Source organism: Passer montanus, unplaced genomic scaffold, assembly GCF_014805655.1.
Source record: "Passer montanus isolate IOZ18808 unplaced genomic scaffold, ASM1480565v1 scaffold21, whole genome shotgun sequence".
Taxonomy (NCBI): Eukaryota; Metazoa; Chordata; class Aves; order Passeriformes; family Passeridae; genus Passer; species Passer montanus.
In genome coordinates, this window is record NW_024366703.1 from 5,448,000 (window position 1) to 5,467,873 (window position 19,874).

Consider the following 19,874-nt stretch of genomic DNA (forward strand, 5'->3'; position numbering starts at 1 on the left):
ATACTTTGTGTGTGCATGGCTGTACACAGACGTGTGCCTGCTGCTCTCCAGCTTCTCTCCACCACCACCATCAGGTTTGCAGTCTGGAACCACAGCCCAAAATCTGCTCCACAAGTGGTCATGATAACCTCAGGGAGAGGCTCATTTATTTGCCATACAATCAAAGTAGCCACAGGGAAGGCAGGCAGGCAGCCCTGGTTTTGCTACAGAGTCTTCTTGCATGAGTAGAGCTGTGGCTCTCCATTTGGAGTGCCCAGCTCTGTGTAACCTCTGCTGGCAGCTGTGCCACCCAAGCACTAGCCAGGTTTAAAGCTAAACTGAGGCTTGCTTATATGCCTTGACATCAGCCTTGTAGTTGGAAGACTACAAACACTTACAAAAAGTGAATAAATTATTCATTCTTTGATTAAACTGTAAATTTCATTCCATAATGCTAAAGCATCTCTAAGGTAGATTCACCTGGCATGGTGAAGTACAAAAACTAAGATCACCCCCACTGGAGGTCACGATCTCCCTGCCTGGCAGATAGCTTTTCCCCTCTATCCTAGAATAAATTATGCAGCTCCAGACCCTTGTGTGCACAGCAGGTAGGATGTGGTAGTAAGGTTAACAGTTCGCTCAAGTCCCGATGCTCAGGCTCTGGACAGCCAGAGAAGCCACCCTCTTGCTTCCCTGCTGTGGAGAGGCCAATTCCTGGGCAGCTTGGCTGTGGGAGACAGCAGTGCCTGCAGGGTGAGTGGCAGCAGGAGGAGCTGTGACAGCCGGGCCCTGCAGCACTGCCTACAGAGCGGTGCTTTCTGCAGCGGTGATGCCGGCGTCCTTTGCCATGGCGGAGAAGAAGCCCTGCTTCATGAGCAGCTCCTCGGGGCTGTCGAATTCCACAATCTGCCCAGCATGCAGCACCATCACCCTGCCAGAAGGGAACAAGGCCTCAGCTCCCAGGATCCGAGTGGATAGTGCTGCTGGTGCCAGCACTGCCAGCCCACCAAACCCTCACTCCTCCTAAGCCACTCTGTGGTTCTCCTCTCAGCAGTGGTGAGGGCACAGCCCTCCTCCCTGTGTTATGGGTCACACATAAGGTGTCATAAGGTGTCAACAGCAAATGCTTCTATGGTCTGTTGCTGTAAAGAAAGATCCCAAAAAATGTTTCTCCCACAAAGGCAGCACTTCTGCATGGGCATCCCTACTGTCCTTCTGTTCTCTTCACCACTGTGTATTACTGCCCCAGGCTCTGCATCCACCCCTGCCCCTCTGGCTGCATTCTCACTTCCACTGCTGTGCACCTCTCGCCCCATCCCAGGAGTCCAGATCCCCATTCCCTTTGCCCTGCAGTATTGTCCCATGGTACCTGTTGCTGTCCATGATGGTGTGGAGGCGATGGGCAATAGTAAGGACAGTGCAGTCAGCAAATGCACTCCGGATTGTTGTCTGGATTAAATGATCCGTTTCCAGATCTACGGCTGCTGTTGCTTCATCCAGGATGAGGATCTTGGCTTTGCGGAGAAGGGCCCGGGCCAAGCACACCAGCTGCCTCTGCCCAACACTGGGATGAGATGAAGAGCATGAGTTACTGAACTGACGCTAGCAGACCTAAAAGCCTACTGCATCTCACTGCTCTGACCCCAACACTGTCCCTGCCTTTCCCCACTGACCATCTGCTCCCCTGAGCACCACGTCCCTCAGCATATTACTCTCTGGGCCACCATAGAAGGGTTGGCTCACACTAGCTCCTTAAGAGCCTTGACTCCTCGGCCATTTTCTTCCATATTCACTTTCCAGAAGCTTCTGTGCATCATCCCTGGACAGCCACTTTGCTAGAGGCTGTTGTTCCAGGCTGGCCCTTGGGATCTAGAGAAGGGAGGGGAGCTGGGCCTGCATCCGCTCCTCTGCTCACCTCAAGTTCTCCCCTGCCTCGCTCACGAGATGCAGCAGCCTCTCAGGAAGGCCTTGCACGTATGTCTTCAGGTGAGCCAGCTCCAGGGCCTTCCAGATCTCCTCGTCTGAGTACTGGTCAAAGGGGTCCAGGTTCATCCGCAAGGTTCCAGTGAAGAGCACAGGGTCCTGCCAGGGACAGCACCGTGTTCAGCCTCACCACAGCCATTTAGCTGGGCCAATGGCTCCTGGCCTCCAAGTGTGGCCACATCCTGCCCATACCACTGCCTGCGCCTGGCAAGGGATGTGGTGGCAGCCTGCTCACAGGCCTTTGGCACGTCCACAGCACCCAGGGACACACTGAGGCCATGCAGTGCCTGCAGGGGCCCTGCAGCAGTGGGATGTAGAAAGGTGGGGATCAGCTCACCTGGGGGATGATGGTGAGGTTGTTGCGCAGGTCGTGGAGGCCAATTGTTGCTATGTCCACGTCGTCGATGATGATCTTCCCTCCGGCCGCCTCCAGCACCCGGAACAGGCAGTTGGTGAGGGAGGATTTTCCAGCCCCAGTCCGGCCCACAACCCCGACCTGTGGAAGAAGCTTTTTAGACCAGCTGACAGGGCTGTAGAAAAGAGGGCAGATGCTCTCCATCTTGGTCTGGTGGGCCTTCCAGCCCTTACCATCACCCAGACTGTCTGCTTTGGTTCCTTTCCTGCAGCTCAAGTGCCCAGGAGCCACATCCCATCACCATCCCACCCCAGCACATGGACTGAAGCCAAGAAGAAGAAACAACTAACAGAGTCTCTGCAAAGAGCATAGTGAGGGCAGAGGCACCTTTTCAGTGCTCCCAATTTTACAGGTGATCCCCTGAAGAACCAGGTCCAGTTCAGGTCGGTAGCGAACTTTGTAGTCAATGAACTGGATCTCGCCTCTGCTGGGCCAGCCACGTGGTGGACGGTTTTTTGTCACCCATGGAGCCTGGGGGAGGGCACAGGAGCATTAGGGGGGTTCACTCTGCAATGCTGACTAGCACCAAGCTGTGCAGCAGGTGTTTGCCCAGACCCTGGATTCCTCACCTCATTCTTCACCGTCGTGTACTCATGGACCCGCTCCACAGCCACGATGTTGGTCTCCAGCTCCGAAGATGTCCGCACCAGCCAGTTCAGTGTCTGGGTCACCTGCATGGCAGAATCAGACAGTGCAGAGCTCAGTGGCACCCAGGAAAAACCACCTCCCACCTCAGCCCAGGGAATCGTCCTGGCCATGAGCATACCTGGCCTGGCCCCTAATCACTGTCACTGCTGAGACACAGCCCACCTCTCCCCAGCCCATCTCTCCCCAACCCTTCAAAAACTTTGCTGCAGCATCTCTGATTCACAGCAGGGTTATATTCCTCCTCATGGCAGCAAATACCCTACTCAGACTGGGATGAATATGTGCCTCCCGCTCTATAGCCACTCCCCAGGTGATGGGATACCCCAGATAATCCCATTTCCATGGATCAGAGCTGGTGGCAGGGCAGCACCCTGCCAGCAGCCCAAAGCTCCCAGAGACAGCCCTGTCCTGGAAGGAGAAAATGCTTTCAGTGACTCACATTGAGAGCGGAGGAGACAGAAAGACCCACGATGCCACCCTCCAAAGTGCCCTTGGCAATCACTGCCAGCAGTGCAGAGAAGAAGACCACCAGGCTCCCAACAAACTCCAGACGGATGGCCAGCCACCTGCACCAGGAGAGGACGGCTGAAGGGCAGTGAAAGAGGCAGGAAGGCATCTGCCTGTGCCCAACACACAGCCCACCAGTATAGCACACTGCACCAGCGTCCCTCACAGCCAGCCATGAGCCCAGTGCTGTGCACACTGCACACCACGGTGCATGTACACAGCAGGTCACTTGTGGCAAATTCTGCAAGCAAGTTCATTTATGTTGGTCCATGTCCCTCACATAACCTCCTGTGCTGGTAATGCTGTGTATCAGAAGGGCCCCAAACATTTAACCCTCAAACACCCAAATCATTTACCAGTAAGATTCAAAACCAGAAAGTGCCTGCATTGCACTCCTGCTGTGCCTGGAGGATCCCTGTTCCCAGAACTCACCAAGAGCATCTCAGCCCTTCACTGCACAGCTCACCCTGCCCAGCCTCTGGACACTTTGTAGGGGAGAATACTCTAGCTTTCAAAATCACCCCAAAATGTCCCACTGCCACAGATGGTGCCCCTATCATAAACTGCCCCAGTACCTACACAGACCCTCAATGCTGAGATCAAGAGGCAGGACTGCAGGATCCCAGGGATCTCTCTCAGGACCCAGAAGCCGTGGGCAGAAGTGCTGCAAGCTGTGCTGTGGCATAAGTGGTAAAGCTCACCTATTTGATATTATCCAGGAATAAACACTTTTCTGATTTATGTCCATGGTGATCTCATTTTGCTTCAGGAACCGCTCTTGGTGTCCATAGGCCCGGATCACAGAAAGGCCTGACACTGTCTCACCGAAGTGGGAGTAGATGGGAGACCTGGTGACAGAGTCCAGACGCCTCAGCTGGCGTGACGTGGAGATGTAGAAGCGCTGAAACGAGCGACAGACTGGTTATCAACACAAAGCCCAGCAGCCACCAAGATACTGCTCTCAGCAGGGCAGAAGCTTCACTCAGGGCCCAGGTTCTCACCAGCACAAAGTAGTAGAAGATGCCCAAGGGAACGATAACGACAGCAAAGAATGGAGTGGCCAGGCAGATCACAATCAGTGTGCTAATGATGCCCATGAGACAGGAGATCCAGCTGCGGAAGGACATGGGAATGGTCTCATCTACTGTGAAGATGTCCTGGAGCATATAAAAAAGTATAGAGAAGCAGTCAGTGACCCCAGAGAGAAGCAGATGCCCAAAGGTCCCATACATACAGGGTTCCTACACACTCCTGTGGTAACACAGTGCCAGACACTTGCAAAAATATCAGATCATCCTGAATTGGTGTTATGGTCACAACCTCATTTAGGGCCACAGCTCTTAGCTTGTGAACAGCTGAGTTAACAGAGAAACTTGTAGGTCCACAGTTTGTGGTAATTGGGAGTGGGGCTGCAGCTGTGAAAAACAGGTGAACAGCTTTGAAGGTAATGAGACCTGGAGTGCCAAAGTGCACTGACCAATCACCAAAGGGTAAAGAGGAGACACAGGTGTAAAGCATGTCAGATAAAGGGTATAAAAGTTGGGCTAAAGAATGTGAAGAGCAGGTGCTTGCAGCCTTCTGAAGTGATGTGATACTGTATGGGCAGACACTTGAAGCCTCCTGATGTGGTATGGTGTTACTCTGTTTGGGCCAATGCCTAAAGCTTTCTGAAATTGTATGGTGATACTCCATGCACCGTGGCCCTCTCACCTGTGACATATGTTTTAACATAAATAATATATAATAATACAGAATATTCCCCTATAATATTCCCCTGTTATACAGACCAGCTTTAAGAACTGCATCTTCATCAGGAGCTAGGATGAAGGAGCATAAATGAAGCAAAAAGAGGGACAGGGCAAGCTCCAGATCCATGCAGGTGCACCCAGGTCTCCAGCTGGTCCCATCTCCTAGCCAGGCACCACATACACCCTCAACTCAGAGTAAACCCAAGGCCATAGGTTTAATTTTAAGAAGAAATTTAATTCCCAAAGTTCAATAAATAGTACCAAAGAAGAAGTGGAGAAACAGCACACTTGAAATTACCTGTTTGTATTTTCCCTCCTTTCTCATTTTCTCTTTGTTTTTGACCTTCACTTAGATAGAAAAGATTGTAGATTTTGCTGTAAGTCTATAAACAGAGGAACTTCTCATTGTGGGACATGAGCTCCAGGCTCTTACCTCTCTTTAGTCATCTACTATGGACCCTCTTTTATTTCTCCACACCCTTCTTGCCCTTGGTGACTCCAAACAGGACACAGTACCCAAGTGTATGCTCCTCAGCACTGAGCAGAGGAGGTAACAACTTCCTGTGATTTGGCACACTCTTTCTAAGAGAGCCCAGGATGTGGTTTGGCTCATGGTCAGCCTTGCATCCCCATGTCCTCCTGGTCCCTTCCTGGCCTTTACCTGGGCTCAGCTGTGCAGTGCTCAGCAGGAGCAGGGTTATGCCACTACCCAGCGTTGTGCAGACGTGGTGGAACAAACACCTCCTGCGTGCTGGGGGTGTTCTCTTACCTTGGCAAACCTGTTGACGATGCGGCCGATCGGGGTGGTGTCGAAGAAGCTCATGGGAGCGCGCAGGATGTTGGTGAGCAGCTGCTGGTGCATCACACGGGAGGCTCGCATGGCGCCCCGGGCAGACAGCATGGTTGCAAAGAGCAGGAAGACAGCTGCAAGGAGAGCACGGGGCTGTCACCAGCTGATGGGTGGGTGACAGTGGTCCCAGGTACCTTTTGGTGTGATGGACACACCAAGCAGTGCCCAGCCAGCAGCTCTGCAGCGAGCCGCTGGGATATTCCTGCGTCTCACCCTCTTGGGAGGCCCCAGCAACTGCGTGCCAGCACAGCAGAGGAACACTAACCCTATTAGAAAGTCTTGGGCCCTAGCACTATGTCTAATCTCATTAAGGAAAATGATCTTAAACTGAGGGGGCAACACAGGCTTGGGGCAATTTATGCTGCTTTCACACTGGTGTGTGTCCACAATTCAGCCAGGAGCTGTAAGGAAGGGCAGCAGCAGGCAAATGAACAAAATCCTGGGTCCCCTGCCCCTTACCACACTGCTGGCTGCAGGCCTTGCAAGTCATATCCCTCCTGGACCACACCATGAGGTGAGTGGGAACTGCTGTCCTCCCAGACTCACCTTGTGACACGCCCAGTGCCCCGAAGACACCGATGCGCAGGTCCCGCTGCTGGGTGGGATAGGTCTGGTTCTGATAGCGCACCGAGTCGTCCGTCCAGTCACTGAGCCACAGGTTGCTCCCCACGTAGGCAACGTACTGTCCAATGTAGCCCATGATGATCCAGAAGGTGAAGCACCAGCCAACAGCACGCAGGTACCGCACGTACATGGAGAACTTCACCTGTGGACCAACTGAGCCCATCAGACCGCAGGCAATGACACCCAGCACAGCCTTGGGACTCCACCGTGCTGCCCACAGCGCTCCCCTCCACCAACCCCACCCAGCAGTCCCAGGCAGCTCTGTGTCCTTCGTGTCTCTTGGCTGTGGAAGCCCACACCAGCTTCTCTGAGCCACAGTCAGGGCGGGCAGCACTTAGCCAGGGCAGCACAGTGCTTCATCCCTCCATCCTCCTCACCCTGCCGGTTTCCACAGCTTCTTTCTCGATCAGTTGCTGTCCCTTCAGCTTCTTTGGGGGCTTCTCCTGGGTCTTCTTCTGGGAACTGGTGCTCCTTTTACTAAGGCTAGAGGGAAGTGATGAGTACCATTAGTCACAGGGTATTGGAATGGCACCAGTCTCCTGGGGGTCCATCCCTGTGCTGTACTGGGTCTTCAGTGGTGGAGTCCTCTGGAAAATAATATCCTAACTGGGGTGTCTTTGAGTGAGCCTTGTGAAAGCACTAGGCATGTGCAGCCATAAAATTAAAACCTCATTCCCAAAGGCAAAACTAGCCCTCAGCACGAGTTTCAGGGAAGACTGCAGAGTAAGGCTGTGGCACACTGGTGTGAGCAAAGACAAAATCAGATGCTCCTGACCTAGAGCAGCTTGTGGTAGGAACAGGCAGGGAGGCTCCCAGCTGGAACTCCCTGGGAAGCCCCCAGATCCCTGTCTCTGAGAGAGCAGTGCATGTGGCAGGAGAAAGAGCTGAGAGCTCAGGTCATGGCCCACCTGCGACTCGGTTTTCTCTGATGGATGCTGGCCTCTCTCTTCAGGGTCATAGTCACCACATCTTCAGTGTGCTCCTCCATGCAAGGATCAACAGTTTCATCAGCCTCCTCTTCATCCCCAGCTAAAGCAACAGCTACAAGCACAGGGATGAGGGAAGGTAGGGTCAGGCACTGAGCAAAGAGCAGATCCCACACACCACATCCCTGCTCCGTGCCGTACCCCAGGCCTAGGCTCTGTCCTACCACCACGTATCACACCTTCTCCAACCTTGCTACAGGACCAGCACAGCAGGAGGAGAAAGAAATGCATTCTGCTGGAGGGAGAACTGATAGGGGACACAGGGCTAAAGGCCTGCACAGAGGCAATCCCTCCTGCTGACTTCTCCCAGCACCACTGGCCAGACCTCAAGCAGAGGATTTGTGCTAGTTTAGTAAGTGCAAGATCTGATAGATCATACCACTCCAGCTCAGAAGCATCTCCTTGAGCAGGTGGAGGTGGGCCCTGTGAAGACATACTGGGAATAGCCAGGCTGCAGCTGGACAACTGGGCTGAGCTCTGACAGGGTAAGCACCCACCTGACCTAACACCACTCCTCCCCATAGCGCTGGAGGAAATGATAAAATGAAATATTATCCAGTGGGATGTTTAGAACAAACCAAAGGATCTTTCTGACCCCAGCATCACAAAAATATGGAGCCTGTTGCCACATAAGATTTTGGGACCCATAATAAAGGAACTAAAAAGGGAGTAAAAAATTTAAACAGGTCCTGTGCTGGATGTTCAACATAATGCCTGAATGCAAATCTTAGTCAGGAAGTTATTGTGCTGCTGATTGCCAGGAGCTGAGAAGAATTCACAGCAGCCACCATTGGTGCTTGGGCTGGATAGGGCCAGGTCAGGCTGACACATCAGACCTTCATATCCCCAAGATATGTGCACAGCCACTTGAACAGCCCAGCCCCACTGTGTTCCCAGTACCTGCAGTATTTTCCTCTGAAACATCCTCCTCCTGATTTCCATACAAGTTCAGGAACTGGGAAAAGGCCCCCTTGTTTGCAAGCAGGGTGCTGTAGGAGCCATGCTCAGACACTGCTCCTCCTGCCAGCACCACAATGTTATCGACCTGGGGCAGGAAACTGATACTGTGCGTCACCAAGATCCGTGTCTGCAACAAAGGGGTTGCAGGGTAGTGATCATCAGAGCACCCCTCATCCCCAGCCATGGCCCTGCAGGCTCTCCATCTCCCACTTGGGGACTGCTTAGCAATGCCTGGCTGTGAAGACACAGGGTACCCCTCTGGGAAATCTTGAGGCCTCTCCTGCCTGCTGCAGCCCCACGTGAAAGCTGCAGGACTCCTCTCTGGCCCAGGCAAGCAACCTCAGACTTCCTCAGATGGCTAACACCATGCCAGTGCCACTCCTGCCTGGCTGGGGGTTTGCTGAAGGGTATGGGTGCTCACCTTCTTTTGCAGCAGCCCTCTTGGCCCCAGCACGTGCTCGAAGAGGTACTTGCCCACGTGGGCGTCCACGGCAGAGAGCGGATCATCCAGGACGTAGATGTCTGCGTTGCTGTACACCGCCCGGGCCAGGCTGACCCGCTGCTTCTGGCCCCCACTCAGGTTGATGCCCTGGAAGGAAGGGAAGGACCTCCCTGGACTTGGGGCTGGCACAGGGAAACAGCTCTGACCTCTGCTGCAGGTGCTATCAGAAACCCGTGGTGCCCGGGGCTGATACCTTCTCTCCAATCTCTGTCTGGTCACCTGCAGGCAGCAATTCCAGGTCTGGAAGGAGGGCACAGGCCTTGAGGACCTGCTGATACCTGGCTTCATCCAGTTCTGACCCAAAAATGATGTTGTCTTTCAGTGTGGCATTCTGGATCCAGGCCTGCTGGGGGACATAGGCCAGGGAGCCCTGGCAGAAGAGACAAGAACAGCTACCTGTCAGGGATCAGCCTGAGCACTGACACCTCCTGCAGCCTTCCTTGCCCTGAGCCACCACTCTGGGACGGTCCTGCTCTACTTCTCTGCTGAGCAACCAGGCAGTCCCTGTGCACCAGCTGCCTCCTCTCACCTGGATGTTGATGTGTCCCTTGATATTCTCCATCTCCCCGAGCATGGCTGACACCAGCGAAGATTTGCCTGAGCCCACAGCCCCCACCACAGCCACCAGGCTCCCAGGTGTGATGTCCAGGGTGACACTGCAAAGACACGAGGGCTGAGGACGCAGCACTGCCAGGTCACCTGTCAGTTCCTGTTGGGCAGGGCAGTGTCTCTGGGACACTCATACCTAGCAGCACTGTGAGAGGTGACAGCCCTCCCCAGCTAATGACACAGAACGCCTCCCCCTGCCCAGCCCTCTGCCCCTGATGTGGCACAGAGCACTCACTCTCTTACGGCAGCGTTGCCGTCCCGCTCCCAGGCAAAGGTGGCCTCTGAGAAACGCACAGCGCTGCCTGCCAGAGAGACACGTCCCTCAGAGAGGGGAAGGGCCAGGGCAGGGCCAGCCTGAGGCCCACGGAGAGTAATCTGGAGGTTCACCTGCCTGCAATGGGGTTGTGGTGGATAGCTGAGGTGTCCAGGTCCTCTCCACTCAGGTAGCGCTCCAGCCTCTCCTTCGACACATTGGCCTGCCAGGGTAGAAAGAGGATGAGGATGGCACATGGGCGTGGGCTGGCAGGAGCCCCTAAGCAGAGCATCCCATCACAGTCCCCACCCAATCTCTGGGCCCAAGCTGTGTTATGCATGTGGGTCCTGTCCCACCCCACTGCCAGCAGAGTCCTGTGCACTGACCCCTGGGGTCCATCACACACCTGAGCCCCGACTGCTGGTTTGGACAGAGGTCACAGGATCACCCTACACCCCCTGCCCCTCGTGAGGCCTGACCTGCACCAGGGAGGAGATGACCATGGGCAGCGTGGCCATGGGGAAGCGCAGCACATTGAAAAGGGAGATGGCAGTGAAGGCCTTCTGTGCATCCAAGATGTTGTTCTCATCCACAAGCACATAGACAGCAAAGCTTGCCAAGGAGACCTAGGACAGATATAAGGGAAAGCCACCATCAGTGTGTTTGTCTGCAGCCCTGACCCTTAAACTACCCCAAGGCCTCAGCAGTGCCTTCGTGCTGGGGACCTGTTCCCCTCCTGCTTCTGTTCTCCTTTGGGCCCCATTTCACCACCCCAATGGGACCCCTTTCCACCACAGCTCTCCTGCCAGCAACCAGAACCATAATCCATATCCACCAGCCAGCCCCTTCCTTGCTGCAGAAACACTGCAGCTGAGGTTCCAAATATTTCCCATTCCCCTGGCCACAGCCCAGCCCCAGCTCAGAGGAAGGTGCCCCCTCCCCTCCCCAGGGCTGCTGTCACTCACCAGGGAAGGAGCACATGTGAACACAAAGACAGAGACTGACTGCAGGTAACCAAAGGTCACCAAGTCCTTGAGCTCACGTCCCCGGATCTTGTTAACTCTCTTCTCAAAGGAGGGCTCCCAGGCAAACAGCTTCAGGATCTGCAGGAAGAGCAGGGTGAGCGGATGCTGGTCTCACAGCAATGCCCACCTCCACACTCAGCTCACTGGTGGCCAGCACCTCCATCACCTGGCTTGCTCAGAAGCCTCCTTGGCCACTGCATCTCCCCTCTCCTGTCCTGCTTATAGCATTTCCCCACTGCACTCCCACTCCCTCAGTCTCAGCTTACAGGTCACTGCCAGCTCCTCTATCGCCATGCCACTGCCACAGCCATCCAGAAAACCCTCTCTTGGCTCCCAAGTCTTAGTCCAAGTATCCAGAGCTCTTCCCCAGCCAACTTTTCAAAAGATGAGGCAGCTGAGGGAATTGCTGAGACCCAGACACAGGGCCCCCAAGCCAGACTAACACTGGTGCTGTAGGGTTATAGAGGTGTGCTGCCTCCAGGTACAGAGCACCAAGAAGAGGGGTACAGCAGCTGCCCAGAGTCTCTACTCCACTGCCCACCTTGATTCCATTGAGGATTTCAGTCATAATTTTCATGCGTTCGTCCTTGTTCTTCATGTTCCTCTCCTACAAACAGAAGAGTCAGACACCACCTGAACCAGACAGCAAGTCACCCTTGGAAATACATCTGGGCTGCCACAGGGAAGGGAAGTACAGGCTCCACAGCCCAGAGAAGTCATCCCATGAAGCTGGGTCTTGGCTCTCTGTGGCTCTGGACAAGTTGGGGAAAAACACCCCCCTGCTGTCAAGTAGAAGCTAAAGCTTTATCTTATGCCTGGCAATATCTCATTTTTAGCCCTCAAGGCTGTGCCCAGTCTGGTTCCAGTTCAGCTGTGATGGTAGAAGAGCTCTCACCTATCTCCTGCTCATGGCAGCTGATCACCTCTGGCTCAGGCTAGAGGCACCCCCAGCCCAAGTGAGACCAACTTCCTGGGCTGGGAAAGATCCAGAGCATAAATGCAAAGGATAGGGAGTGTGGCAAATGAGAGAGAGGAGCAACAGTGGAGTTGGATGTGGGAGACCAGGGAGGACATTGCACCCACCACTGACCTGAATGGTTTTGGACTTGGCAACCAGGAAGGCATTTATGGGGAGGAGCAGCAACAAGGTTGCAATGCCAGCCAAAACAGAGGGGCCCAGCTCTCCCCAAAGGAAGACAATGGACAGGATAATTTGCAGGGGGGATGACCAGAGCTGGTGAATAAAGTTGGCCAAGTCCATGAACCTCTGGGCATCCGCTGACATCAGATTGACAGTCTCCCCCACCGTGGACTCCTTGCGGGTGGCTCCGGACATGGTGAGCGACTGGAAAGAGAAAGCACAGTCAGCACAAGCCAGGCTGGGAGCAGCCCTGCTGCCAGCAGCATGGCTCAGAGCAGGGAATCAGCAGACCAGGCTGAAACCACTTCTGTGTTTGCTCCTGGTGCCTCCACTGGGCACCAGTGCTCTCCTCACTGCCGGCACACCTGGAGCCACTGGGTGCTGGGTGCAAAGGAAAGCACCCCTGTGCAGGAATCCTAGTGGCACCTGCCCTGCGTGTTGCACTGCTCTGAAGAGAAACCTGCCTCAGCCCCTGGCAGCTGTCAAACACACGGCTGCAGCACCCAGGTCCCAAACAGAACTAGGGCTCACAGTGTCCTCAGTGCTGGGTGGGCTCCCCCAAGCTCTCCTTGCACTTTCTGAGGAGGGAAGTGCACACACCCCAGGCTGATGGGGCAGGTGGATGATTTTATCCACAGCCCAGCCTGGAGGAAGCAACAGGGATGACGGCAGGACCATACAGACCTTCTTGTAGATGGCAGCGATGAGACTGGCTCGCACATTGATGCCAAGCTGGAAGCACAAGCTGAAGTGCTGCTGCAGGCAGAGGGACTGGATCACTGCTGTCAGGAAGAGCAGGATGGCATACAAATAGCCCCGCCAGGCAAAGGCGTCCTCGTCTGACACAAAGGCAATCAGCAGCCTGGCAGGGAAGGAAGCTCGTGAGACACACACCCTCCTGAGACAGACCCAAGCAGGATGCTCCAAGTGAATGCAGCGGGAGCATCCTCACAGGAGTGGTGAGCAAAACCCTGCCCCAGAGAGCTGGCTCAATGGTCAGCAAGCTGGGACCCCTGTTCTGCCACAGACACAGCAGAGGGTCACTAATGGAAGGTCATCCACAGCACAGAGACTGTGCTGCTCTGCAAAACAAACCAGGGAGGCCCTGCTGGGCTGAGCTGCACTGACTCTTGGAGGGCCCCAAAGAAGAGCTGGGACTCCAGGGAGGGAGCAGGGCTGCACATCAGGATGCAGGGGAGCAGGGTATTACACATAAGAGCTGGCAGCCAGCTCAAATCACTTATTTGTTAAACTGTACCCAAACACATTCTCCCACTTTTGGTGAGGGTACAAAATGTCCCTGGGGTCTGTGGCTGGGAGAGGCACACCCTGGGAGTTGGTGGGACTGGGTGCAAAGTCAGGACAGAGACAGAGAAAGGACTCACTTCAGCAGCTGGGGACTGACAAACACGAGGGCATCATGCACCAGCTTGAACGCCACTGCTAGCAGGAGATTCTGCTGGAAGGTCTTGCCCAAGGTTTTCATCAACCAGCCCTTGGGGTAATCCTTGGGAGGGCCTGAGTCCTCGTTGTCTCCCTTCTTCTTCTTCTTCTTTGGCTGCTTCTCCTCCTAGAGGGAAGCCCACACAGCGGTGAGGGAGCTGGCTGTGCAGGTGTCCTGCATCTGGAAGGATGCTTCAGGGCAGCACCTCACTGACCCCAGACCAGGTATCCTGAACGAAGCCTTAGCTTTAGCTCCTGCCACACTCCCTTTCACTGATCTCTGCTTATGTCATACACACCCAGGATAAGCACCTTCTCTTTTGTACCAAAGACAATTGTTAAAACCCAAACCAGCCCAAACCTCTCAGGCCAAACATCAGGCAAAAATCACGAAGAATCTGAGGCCAGGGGTGGTCACAGAATGGTGTTCCCTCTGACCTTATTGCTCAAAAGTATCTGAGGTAGATAGACATAAGGGAGCTGTTTGTACTGCAGATTTGAGGGTGGTTCCTGTCTTTATGTAAGGCAGAAAGATGGAGACATTCTTGGTCTCTCAAAATATGGGGATCTGCCAAGGACATGACAGGAAGACCCTGACATGGTTTCCCCTATCCTTGCCCACGGTCCTGTGGGATCAAAGAAGGGAACACCCAGCCAAGAGGGCTGCAGGGAGGTGAGGTGACCCTACTCCCTGAGGCTTGACCTGGATGTCTCAGTCTCATACAAGGCCAAGAGCAGGAAGGGACTTACCAGCACCAGGATGTCTTGGCTCTGGGCCTTGCTCAGGCTGTTCCCATGGTCTGGGCCACCCTCCTGGCGTCTCTTCTTGCGTTTCCGTTTCTCCAGTTCTGCTCTGGCCTTCTGCATCGCAGTCTTCATGTTCTTCTCAAAAGCAGTGTGAAGAGCCTTTGTCTTGTCTTTATCTTTCAATTCCCAGACATCCTCTATCTCCAAAGGCTTGCGATAGCCCTTGAAAACCATTCTGTGGGACAGAGAAATCCAGTGACACTTGTTGGAGACACCTTGCTGCAAATGCAGAGCCTTCACACCACCCTGGCCATGGGCTCAGGCTGCACCCGACGTGGTGCCTCTCCCAGCCTGTGCTGCAGGCTCCCCTGAGGCACCCCTGCATTCTGCCAGCCCGACCTCCCTCAGAGCCCTGCTCACCTGCTGTACCATTCAAAGGTAATGGAGCTCAGGAAGGAGGCTGTCACCTCTGGGTTCTGTGGTACAAAGCAAAGAGGACACTGAGATATTGTTTATCTGGGGGCTGGTTTTGACAAAAGCTGCTTTAGCAGCCCCAGCCATTAAGGAGCCTCATAGGTTTCAAACCATGCCAGCTCCAGCCCCAGAAACCTCAGCTCAGAGCCAGCCTCAGCCCACCCTGGACACACACGCAGATGCCCCATGCTGCAGGCTCCAGTTCTTGCTGGGCCCTGTGCTGAAGCCTTCAGGTCTTCCCAAGGAGCCTGGAGCCTGCACAGAGCCTGCTCTGCCCCACACAACGCTCAGGACGTGGTGCCCCAAACCCAGTCCCAGGCAGTCCTCACACCTTCTTCCCGATTTCCTTTGTTTCTGGGGCAATATCTGAGAGGGCTGAGACAAGGAAGAGCAGCAGCTGGAGCCCGTAGGAGATGAAGAAAAGGATAAACCGTGGCAGGTCAGAGATTGGTTCCTGCAGAAATGGAAAGCCCAGGGTTATTTCTGGGGATTGTCTCAAGGTCCCTGGTACTCAGAGACAAGATCCATCCCTTGGCTGAACCCAACAGAGCAGTGCAAAACTCGCTCTGAGTCCTGGATCAGCTTCCCTTTGCCACCTCTCCCTGCTTCTCCCTGACCTCCTCCCATGAGTGTTTAAGTGGAGAAATTAGTCTTGGAGAGCTTATACTTCCCCAAAGAGACAGGATGAATCCAAACAGTAATTCCCTCCCAGGTCTTTCCTGGTTCCCCAAGGTCCCCAGGGCAGCTGGGACCCCAGTGATACCACAGAGAGCTTGTCAAGAGAAGAGTCTGAAAAAGCTTTCTTTGGGAGCAGAGCAAGAGCACGTTGAAGCCCAGAGCTTCCTGTCAAACCCAACCTGCAGGGCTCTCCGGACGAGCGACTGGAACGGCAGAATCCCACAGAGAAGGGAGAGGCTCCAGAAGCAGAAGAGCACCCCCGAATCTCTGCGCAAGCAGAAGCGCCGTGCATCCTGCACCAGCAGGACCATAACCTGGGGGAAAGAAAATCAGAGCTGCAGTACTAGGTCTGGCTCTAAAAGTGCCTTTGGAGCATGTGTCCTGGGATGCCAGCACACATGATCTGCTGGGATTCACTGCCTTGAATACCCTGAACACACCACCAACCCTTCACAAGCTTCAGAATTAATTATATAGGGCCAATGTTTACTTCAGGAAGACATAAGATCAGGTTTGAGTGTACCCGACATTACAGCAGGACACTATTACTCTTTCTAGCTGTTCTCACTCCAGATTCTCAGACGTGTCAAGCCATGAGGGGTCACACCCTGTCTCCAGCACCTTGCCTCCAGACCTGGAACTGAACCCAGATCACATTCCAGAGGTGCAGCCTCTCTCAGGAGTCCCCTTGCCTTATCATCTCACATGGACTCTGCATGTGAAACTAAATGACGCGGCAAAATAAGAAGGAAAGCAAATGAAGGTCTTATTTTGCTTTTAAGTGTAGCTCCTGAGTATTTGTTAAGACTGTTAGAATACTCCATGTCACACACAAGACATCTGTAAGTGCCATGCACATATTCCATCAAGCTAATAGCCACTAGATCCTCTTTAGCCAGCTTTCTCCTCTACCTGAGCACCCCATGGTACTTCCTGGCTCTCTGCCCAAAACTGAGCAGCAATGTAAAGGAAGCTGTGAGACATCAGAGCAGCAAGCCATGGTCTGATGCTTACACTGCAAAATCAGTCCTGTGAAAAGCTCCTAGTAAAGTTCTTTCAGAGAGCTCACCTACACTTGCAGGAATAGAATCATCCCAGTTTTAAGGATGACAGCAGCGAGCACTGTAACCAGGCACCTGCCCTCAACATATCACCCTCGTGCACCACCCACACAGGTTTGGGGCTCGTCCTACCCAATTTCCAGGCCACCCTTGCCCCATGGACACAGCTTCCCTCTGATCTCTGTGCTAGGGAAGCCCTGTTCTGCGGGGGCTGCAGTCTCACGGTGTCCCTGTGACACACAGCACGTCCAGGCTGAGCCCTTACCCAGGTGGCGATGTACAGGCTGGGGTTGGTGTACTGCACAGCTGGCACAGCGCCCTGCTCGGCGTCCACAAAGGCCAGGGCCAGCCCCGCCACTGCCGTCAGCACCAGCAGGGCAGCCAGCACCTGTGGGGAGAGAGGCCAGCCCATTGTGGACACTGGGAACCACCGGGAGACAACGGAGGTCGGCATAAAATACATCCGTACATCCTCACACCCTTTCCAGCCCAGAGCTGGCTGGGGCAGCTTTCAACCCTGTGAATGTGCCACAGCTCCACAGGAGTACTGTGGTAATTTTCAGTTTGGAAGGTAGCAGCCCACAAGAGAGGCCCCAATACACACTCTGCCCTCCCTCCCAGTGCATCCCTCCCTGTTATGCCCTCTGTCCCAGACATGCCTCCTGCTGGACTCCCCTTTAATTTCTGCCCCGGATGGTTCCCTATCCCATTGCTCCTTCCCTCCCACACTTCTCATCTCTCCATCCCACACCTGACTGTAGCACAGTCTTGCCACTCATACCACCAACACCTCAGGCTGCTCCAACCTGTCATCTGGGCCCCCTCAGCTCCACTCTACCTGCTTGATGATGTAGAGTTTGGTCACAGAGGATTTCTTGGCTCTGGATTTGCACATGGGCAGGAGCTGCCATGGGGCCAAAATCCAGAAGAAGCCAAGGGGGATCCAGACCAGCACAGTGTGCTGGAAGCACACCGGCAGGTCAGCATCCGGACGAGCAAGGTAGGAGTCATTCTGGGGGCAGCAAGGACAGAACACCACATCACATGAGATGGCTTGACTCTCACTTGGCACACAGGAAGCCAACCAACACTTCTATAGGTTCTGCCCACCCAGCTCCACGCCATTGCATCCCCCCTTCAACACCCACCCTCCTGGCTGAGCATTTCAGCACGTGGCCATGGTCCGAGCACTATCCCCATCCCCATCTCTGCCTGAATGAGAGATGGCAACCCCGTGCTGGAGCCAAGCCAGCAGAAGCAACTGAATCTAAATCCTTCTCCAGAAGTCCGTACAGGCTGTCCTGTGTTCCCAGGAAGGCTAAAACAGGACAGAGCTCAGTCAGAGAGGTGTCACTGTCTCACTGCCTGGTGAACAGTGCCGACAGTGCACAGCACTCAGTGCCATGGCACTCCTGGATAAACCCCAGAACCTCTGCCGACCACTAGCACGTGGGTCTCACTGGCAGGACAGGCTGTGAGCCTTGGAATCCACTGCTCTCCCCCCATAGAGAGTGTCCTACACCGAGAACAGGCACTGGGGATGATGCAGTCACTCACCCAGAAGACGGAGCCACAGAACTTCTCCAGGGCTGCTGACATAGCTCGGGGGAGAAGAAACAGCAGCTCCTTCCTCTCGCTCTGCCCAACTGAGACACCTGGGCAGATGCTGGGATAAAAGTCCCCCCACACCCTCAAGCGGTCTTGGGACAAAAACTCTGATGACCCACAGTTATTTATTAACTCGGTGCTGTTGCACAACCCTACAAACCAAAGCAGTGACCAAAAGGGCTTGGGAAGCTGCACAGCCGCAGAAGGGAGGAGAGGAGGATCCAAGAAAGAGACCAAAGGGGAGATACAGAGAAGTGAGTCACTGCAGGACACCACAGCCATTGCTCAGAAACCATAGACTTGATCAGTGCACACCAACGCACACAAACTCATCTGGACCTGCTAAAGACGTTACTTTGGTACAACAGACCTCTCTGGTGAGAAGCCTGCTGAATGCCAACAAAAAGTCCAGCAAAGGGTGGTCTCACAGTGGCTGATGCCACCTGGCAAGGGGGCCTGTGACACCAGCAGTGAGTGCCCCTGGCCTGGGAATTTGCAGTGTCTGACAGCTGAGCTCACCACATGCTGCACTGATCTTTTGGAGTCCTCAGGATCCAGATCCCTTTTACTAATTTCCAGTCTCCAGAGCCTGAAGATTTTCCAAATTCCTTCTTTTGCTTCTTTCTTTCCCACATTTCCATGTTGTCTGTGTTATGGCAGTTGGCTGACCACAAAACCCCAGAGAGACTTTGACTCTTCATCCCAAGGTAACCCCCAACATCTGACAGAAAGAGGACGAATCCCAAGGAGATCGATTGCCACTTGTTGCTCAGGAAGGCCTAGGTGTGACAGGACACGTGGGGACAGTGCTACTAAGGCTGGAACAGGATCTGCGTTATCATGTGTGCTCTTGAAGAACAGTAGATAAAAGAGGACAGTAGGGTGACTGTAATTATTGTCCTGTCTCGTTGTACACAGAGTTACAAGATAACTTAGAAGTCAAGGGTGAAATGATGAGTAATTCCTCAGGAACCATCAATACCAAAGAAAGGCTCAATGTCCAACTCAGTGGTTAATTATTAGCAATTTCTCTGATTAAATCCACATGTTTTTGTAAATAAAACTACCCCTAGTGCTACGTCCTCCAGGCCAGAACCAATACACTGCTCCTGAGAGCTATAAATTGATGCAATGAGTAAGAAGTGAATGGAGCAGTCATTCAGCCCTTCTCCATCTGGACTGCTGATGTGGTTCTTCTGTCTGGCACTGGCACAGGTGTCCTCTGGCCTTGCTCAAAACCACTTGGAGCACTGCTGCCAAGGGGCCCACTTGTTTATGACCTTCCTACATAATGCCCCATCCCATTGCTTGTGTCAGTTTTTTGTACAGGTCACAGTTCATCCTCACCCTGGCTTTGGTCTAACAGAGTCTGTTTTTAGTACAGGTCACAGTTCATCCTCACCCTGGCTTTGGTCTAACAGAGTTGAAGCGTGGCCCTCAGCACAGGATTCCCTCTCTTTGATGTTCAAAGCAAGCATAACCCACTTTCTCTACCCTCACAGCTGGGGCATGCTCCTCCTAAAAACCTAGAAAGCTTTACTGTCCTTCAGCTCCTTCCATAAATGTTCCTCCACTAAAATACCCAGAAAACATCCACTGGGACCAAGGTTGCTAAGCAGCACCTCTTTGGCCA

At 53.9% G+C, this 19,874-nt stretch overlaps 1 protein-coding gene across 2 annotated transcripts; it reads right to left on the minus strand.

The window, feature by feature from the left end:
• Positions 1–118: 118 nt before the first annotated feature.
• On the minus strand, positions 119–19,091 carry ABCC2 (ATP binding cassette subfamily C member 2). Of its 2 annotated transcripts, none has more exons than XM_039708847.1 (32): positions 18,191–19,075; positions 17,472–17,645; positions 16,899–17,021; positions 15,752–15,886; positions 15,226–15,348; positions 14,841–14,896; positions 14,424–14,655; positions 13,616–13,800; positions 12,915–13,092; positions 12,180–12,434; positions 11,631–11,696; positions 11,030–11,167; positions 10,544–10,690; positions 10,199–10,287; positions 10,047–10,109; positions 9,732–9,858; positions 9,396–9,572; positions 9,122–9,289; positions 8,641–8,827; positions 7,663–7,795; positions 7,132–7,237; positions 6,677–6,896; positions 6,050–6,204; positions 4,534–4,689; positions 4,234–4,433; positions 3,465–3,591; positions 2,947–3,048; positions 2,705–2,848; positions 2,300–2,458; positions 1,895–2,061; positions 1,349–1,543; positions 119–910 (listed from the first exon to the last, which is right to left on the minus strand). In XM_039708847.1, exons 1-32 carry the CDS (start codon positions 18,521–18,523, stop codon positions 781–783), a joined length of 4,950 nt encoding a protein of 1,649 aa, XP_039564781.1. In that variant the 5' UTR covers positions 18,524–19,075; the 3' UTR covers positions 119–780. The 2 variants fall into 2 exon arrangements, 1 of the variants encoding a protein (XP_039564781.1); XR_005627423.1 differs by having other exon boundaries at positions 866–910; positions 3,465–3,610; positions 18,191–19,091.
• Positions 19,092–19,874: the final 783 nt, after the last annotated feature.

Coding starts and splice junctions, on each gene's coding strand:
- ABCC2 (XM_039708847.1), bottom strand. CDS start 18,523: ATGGCTGTGGTGTCCTGCAGTGACTCACTTCTCTGTATCTCCCCTTTG. Junction 3,592..4,233: donor TCCTGGATAATATCAAATAG/GTGAGCTTTACC, acceptor CTCCTGGTGCAG/GTGGCTGGCCATCCGTCTGG. Junction 3,049..3,464: donor CTGTCTCCTCCGCTCTCAAT/GTGAGTCACTGA, acceptor TCTGCCATGCAG/GTGACCCAGACACTGAACTG.